The sequence below is a fragment of the Etheostoma spectabile genome, chromosome 6 (genome assembly GCF_008692095.1).
Source record: "Etheostoma spectabile isolate EspeVRDwgs_2016 chromosome 6, UIUC_Espe_1.0, whole genome shotgun sequence".
NCBI classification, from domain to species: domain Eukaryota; kingdom Metazoa; phylum Chordata; class Actinopteri; order Perciformes; family Percidae; genus Etheostoma; species Etheostoma spectabile.
This window is the reverse complement of record NC_045738.1, coordinates 12744561-12751040: the sequence shown is the minus strand read 5'-3', so window position 1 is coordinate 12751040 and position 6480 is coordinate 12744561. Positions and strand designations below refer to the sequence as shown.

The following is a 6480-nucleotide window of genomic DNA, read 5'->3' as shown; positions in this document are numbered from 1 at the left end:
TATATATATATATAGAGAGAGAGAGAGAGAGAGAGAGAGAGAGAGAGAGAGACATAAAAGGTGGCAAAAAAGAAAAAGAGAAAATTATGAGCATAACAATGAAAACGCTGCCCTGGCAAACAAGTCATTTTTGTAATAAGAAAGTGTGCAACTGTGCATGAAGGTGTGTGTTTGGTATTCAGCGATGAGTTGACCCAGTGAGTTACTTCTGTCAGTAGAATAGCTGCAGAATAGCTGACTGGACATTTTTTCATTGATTCAGCAGTCCCTGCTACATCAACAACTCCACTGTCTTTCTTTACTTGTGACACACTAGGGACAAAATATATTGAAGGGGGTGCTGCTACTAAAATAGCATAATTCATGTAATACCGATTTTTTATTTTTTATTTGGAGAGCCCTGCAGGTTGTGCCATGCTCTGCCTCTGAAAAAATCTAAATATTGCCTCTTACTTAGTCTTACAATTCAAAACAGTGAAGACCTTGTATGCACGTACGTCCCACCTAGCCTGATTATTTTGGCCTTACAAAATAGAAATCACATACTTCCGATGAGAACTTTATAGAAATCACAGCAAAACTGCGATGTGTTAAAAAAAATAAGTTCAGAAATGATTTTTCTTAGGCTCTAAATAGGCGAGGAGTTATATATATAAAAAAGACCAAAAAAAGACCAACGCTTACCGTAGTCAAACGAGGGCAATAAGAAGATAGGATATCCATCTGGACTCTGTCCTGCCTCTGCACGTCTGGGAGTCACTAGTGCTGTGCCGAAACCGGTTTCATCCGTGGCTCTTCCCAAATGACCGTCTAAACTCTCTCGTGATGTGAAGTCCGTGTCTACCACAGGGGAAACCCGGTCTCTACTTTCTGGTGGAGCCGGTGACTGCCTTTGGGTCTCCGGCTCGAGAGGAATCGGGCGTTTCCTAAAAGGAAGCCTGAAGGAAGATTTGTCCGCTGGCCGCTTGCGACTCGCAGCGCCGGTTTCTGTGCCCGGTGAGCTCCGGCCCGTGGGGCAGTGTATTTCCAAACTGTCCGTCCCTGTGCACGCGGGGGGTGCAGGTAAGCCGCCTGTCACCCGAGAGTCCTTGGCGCGACCTTTACAGTCCGCTGTCCTCGACCCGGCGCTCCCACGCTCTCGGGTAGTGGTGCGCAGATCCAGCGGCGCGGCGGCAACCGCCTGTTGGTCACCGTTCATGGTCATGATCCTCGGCATCAACCGAGGACGAGGCGCTTTGAAGAAATTTCAGGTGTATGCGCGTGTGAAGAAACCCTCTCAACGTTCAGTGACAGTTTGCTGGGAACCGTCCATCCAAAGTGGCCAAGTGCGCTTCTCCCATCCCCATTAAATCAAATGGGCAGCGATCAAAGCATCACTCTGTTTCCTTTTGTGTCACTGGTGTGTTTAAGATACGCGTTCAAAGTATTTGGCTCTTCATGCAAATGTAGGCTATTTTTCCAAGAACAACCGATAGAAGTTTGGTGTAGATAATGTGTAGCTGTCCCAGCGCACCTACAGTAGGCTACAGCCGCAGGTATAGCTGCGCCGGCGCTTGTCTCCTTTTAAAGGGAAAGTACCGTTAAACCGAAACAAAGCAAGAGTTTATAGCAGGGCAAATTAACTGGGTAAGGGAGGAAAAGAGAAAACATGTCGTTGAATTCATAATAATTTCTGCATTTCCGATCTCTCTTACATGTCTGCTTTGCATGCAAGTTCAAAACATCTAATAGGCCTACTGAATTTCTCAAGAAGTTCAAGGATTGATGCTTTTTATGGTTTTCTTGCCTTGTGAACGTCACTGTGCAGAATGTGAAAGGCTCTAGGCCATTGGCAGCTGGTTACCCAACTGCATTTTAATGCACTCTTAATAGTTAGGCTATTCTAAATGTGCAATGTAGGCTATTATTTACTGTATTAAATCCAAAAATGACCACAAGCCTATGTCATCAGATAAGGAAACTAGGCTGAAATATGCCTAGGCCCTACTATCTTTTCTGACAACAAAAGCGAGTGTTTTCTTCTTTTGAAATTTCCGTTCCGTGACGGAATATGTTTGTGTTTTGGCCTGTGTGTTAGTTGGTATCAACTGCCCAGTTTGACAGCCGGGCCAGGTTGCCAGAAATGTACCTGTAAAAATAGCAAACTCAGCTCGCTAAAGCTGTAATGTAAGTACAGCCATGGAAGCAGCAATCAGCAGAGATAGATTCTACCTGATCCCCAAAAACCTTGGCATTTTTCTAACAGCTGCATGGCTGGAGATAACGCTAACAAAACCCTGGTAAATATTGGAGACCGGAGAAAAAGGACACAGATTTGGCTAATTTCTTTATGAACAGGAAAGCTTCAGGCTAATTTATCACGGCTACTAGGGAAGGGCATTTTAAAGTCCTTTCAATATTTGTCCACTCACATTGAATTATATAGCTAGAGTCAGTTGGTTAATCTCAAAAACAATTCAGGTAGACAGTAAAGTTATCCAGACTGATCCTGGCTAACTCTGTCATGCTAACATGCCATAACTGCTAAAGTTACCAGAGGACAGGCAAGTGGGCCACGGCTGTTTACAGTCTGTTGAGCGGCCGTAGCCAACGAACGGTAAGTAATGCTGCGTTCCAGGCAACCCGTATCTTGTGTTTTCACATCCTTCTACCCATGGAAGTGCCCTGGAACGCCAGTCAAACCCATACTCGTGAACTTGTACCACATCGTTGTACTCTCAGTTACAATTTCTGACGTCACACACAAACAACAATGGCAACCCTGTTGATGCTGTACAGACGCCGGTGATTAACAGAGAGAAAGAGACGGTATTTATAGACATAAATAGGCAACGTTAAGTAATTGCGCAAAATGTGATTAAAAACAATACACATATGATTGTGTACTACTACAGGCTATGTTAATTAAATGAAGCCCAAAATATGTCACCGACTTGAAATCGCTAGTATCAGCAAGCGCTACCTAGCACTAGCTAAAGTCAATGTTAGGTAGCCGCTAGCTAATGCTAACTAGAAAGATTTGTCGTGACTTTGCCTGGAACGCTACCAAGTTGTGAATTGTGCCTAAAATCGTAACTTACAGGCTGAAAACTATGTCTGGAACACAGCATAATTTTAAGCTTATGAAAGGGTGGCTGTAAATCGGGTACAGAAGACTGTGAGTTTGCACCGTTTTTTGCGGTTGTTGCTGTGGTTTTTATTTTTGTATTTCGTATTACATATTGGACCTTTAACATGTACAACATGACTTTATTGTTAATATGTTCATAAGGCACACTTTTTCTTATTTACCTTATAATTGATTTTCTTTGTTTTGAATTGTTCCATCATGTTAATAATAAAAGATTCAAGATGAAGTTTGAACTCAGTATGTCAGATGGCAAGCTTTACTATTTCCCAACATTAGGAGCAGTTAACATACAGTTTCATACAATTTAAAATAAAAATATCAGAATTGTATTTTGCAGGTAGTTTAGCTAAGGTATTCAAAATTGGCCCTAGTTATAAAATTGCCTTTATCTTTAATAGCAAATAGCAATAGCAAACGTCTAACCAACTGTTCTACTTTATAGATGCGAATACAACAAGTTAAGACCAAGTTTAACACACAATCTGCTGAATGATATACTTTTATTATGAAACTATGACCCTAAACTATTTTTATGTATTATTGTCAGCTCAGTGTAAAAATAGAAAAAGGTAAACTTCCTTTCTGAACTTTTCTGTGCCCTGGTAGCCTACTGATGTCATGGAAGGTATTTTTTTAATGTTATTGTGTTCATGTTTCAGTGCCTCAAGTGATCAGACATAATGTGGATTTTCACACCTCTGTCTCATTACAATAGGCTTTAGAACAAACACTATTGTCTTAGTACATTACAGCTGATTGTATTATTCTATGAATGACCAGGCTAAAATAATAGCTTTCTGGTAATAACATGCTGCACTCACAAATGTTCCATTTTCTTTATCTCTGCAAATATGGGAACTCATAACATAGTAAATAAACATGATGTGAAAGCTCAAGTAAGCCTTATGTTTATTTCTAGATTGTTCAACACCCTGGTGTGGCGGTTGCAAATTTTGCAACTTGCATCAGATGCACAGGATCAGTCAGTTATCTGTTGACTCGGAAGCGTAACTTTGAACTCCAGGAATAAAGAGAATTAAGGAGGATCTCAGAGAGAAGATGACCTATTCAAACGGACTGACTTGATGCCATCTCACAGATGCCCTGCAGTGGCCACATTACCCGATCACAATCCCTCATACAAACCATAAATGTGCGTACACATGCATGCATATGCACATTCACACCTCATCTCCTTGTCTTCAATCTTATCCAACCCCACCCGCAGACTGGGCTCTGATTACCTGGGTCAATTTGGGACTTTCCTCTTTCCACTGAAGTGTGGGGCTGGCAACGGAAAGTCAAGCTTGGTGTCTAAAGTCCCTAAAACACCCTGACACTATACACTAACATGCTTTGCAGCTGTCAAGGCACTCAACCGTTATGGTCTTTTGTGGTATTAAGTATAATTAAGCTTGTGTCATCACCAGAACCCCCTCTTTTCATCATATAACCCCTGTCTTTCAGCAGCTCCGGAATCTTCCAGTTCAATTCAGAATACAATTTAAAATCCTTCTCCATACTTTCAAAGCCGTCCATAACCTTGCTCCTCCATATCTATCAGAACTCCTTCACATCGCCGCCCCCTCCCGCTCCCTCAGATCCTCCTCCTCTATCCCCCTCACTGTACCCCCCCAGCTCGACTTGTCACCATGGGGAACAGAGCCTTCAGCTGCTCTGCTCCCCAGCTCTGGAACTCACTCCCACCTGACCTCCGCAATATCGCCTCTCTCCCCCGGTTCAAAACTAGACCCAAAACCCATCTGTTCCAGCTTGCTTATTTGTAAATACACTGTTCCTGTAAGTTTTTGTTGTTTTGTTTTGTTTTGTTATCACTGCGTACACTTTTCTGTTCCCTGTATCTGTCTTTAATTGTCTGTAAAGCGACCTTTCTTATGCTGCACTGTAACTTTTATTCTTGTGTTTTATGTGTCCTAATGTTTCTATTTTGTTTTTAACTGACTATTCATGTGTCTTATTGATTTTTAATGCTTATGACTTTTAACTGTTTGTACTTGTGTTTTATCTGTTTTAATGATTTTGTGTTAAGCACTTTGAATTGCCCTGTTGCTGAAATGTGCTATACAAATAAAGCTGCCTTGCCTTGCCTTGCCTTGCCTTGAGTGCTTAGAAAGGCGCTGTTAAATGAAATGTATCATTATTATTATTGGTATTATAATTGTTTGTGAAAAACACAGGCTTACCTCTTTAACAAACAGTCTCATCCTGAACACACTTGACAGAGCTAATTACTTAAGTAATAAGACATTGACTGAGGTTTAATGATTTTTAAGAGCAGAAAACACAGTATAAACCTTCCATATTAGGGGTTCATTTCTGAGACACTGCAGCATGATGAATGCAGAGAGTAGTCATCCATGGCTCAGATCACTAGGTAACACAAGGCCCTCTTGTGCCAGAAAAGGAAAAGTGAAATTGGACTCTGAGCATTTAGAAATACATCTCTAAAGAATGAAACTACATTTGAACAACTTTGTACAAACTACTATTGTCGTTTTCTGCACAACTTGAGAAAATGGGAATTAAGTGCTTTTGTTGAGTCATAAGATTTTGAAGTATTTGTAAAGCAAATAAACTTAGTAAGGCAGGAAACTTGTGTTTGGTAGATTATTTCTCTGTGGCAACAAGGCCTTTTGGCAATAAATCTTATAACGTTGAAAAGCCTGTTTAGTTCCCTTTCAAATGCGGCCACATTTGTAAGGAACATGCATTTGTGGGATGAGCAGCAGAGCGGAGTATTAGGGTTGTGCCCTGGAAAAATTTGCCAAATCGTCTCTCTCAATGCCAAATTGCTTTTCTTTGCTGTTGCTCTTGACTCTTGTTTTGAGCTTCTTGTACCCCCAGGTGCTGACAATCAGGTGTCTGATTCTGAAACCAGTGGTCAGCCCATATCTCTTCAGTCTGGGACCAAACTCTATCCTCCAAGATGACAACACTCACCCCCACAGGGCGAGGTTTATCAGAGACTACCTCCAGAATTTAGGAGTGGAGAAGACAGAATGGCCTGCCAGCAGTCCAGACCTCAACCCCATTGAACACTTGTGGGATTAGCTTGGGCGTGCTGTTCTTGCCAGAGTGACCAACACAACCTCGTTGGCTGACTTGCAACAAATGCTGGTAGAAGAATATAATGCCTCCCCACAGCAGTATGTGACCAGCCTGGTGACCAGCATGAAGTGGAGGTGCTAGGCTGTTGTGACTGGGTATAGTTCTTCCACATGCTACTAAGGCTCCTGTTTGTGAAATGAATAAATTGTTAAATGGCCAATATGTCTTGTTTCTTGAAACTTCAATCAACCAATCCACCAAACACCAAACGAGTCAATGGC

At 41.7% G+C, this 6480-nt stretch overlaps 1 protein-coding gene across 1 annotated transcript in view; it reads right to left on the bottom strand.

Moving 5' to 3' along the window:
- The window catches only part of bcl3 (BCL3 transcription coactivator), an 18738-nt gene extending 17138 nt beyond the window's left edge, over positions 1–1600 (bottom strand). The window contains exon 1 of the mRNA XM_032518728.1: positions 685–1600. Within this exon, the coding sequence (XP_032374619.1) occupies positions 685–1216 (532 nt within the window). The 5' untranslated portion in view covers positions 1217–1600. The remainder of the gene's footprint in view (positions 1–684) is intronic.
- Between the last annotated feature and the right edge of the window lie 4880 nt (positions 1601–6480).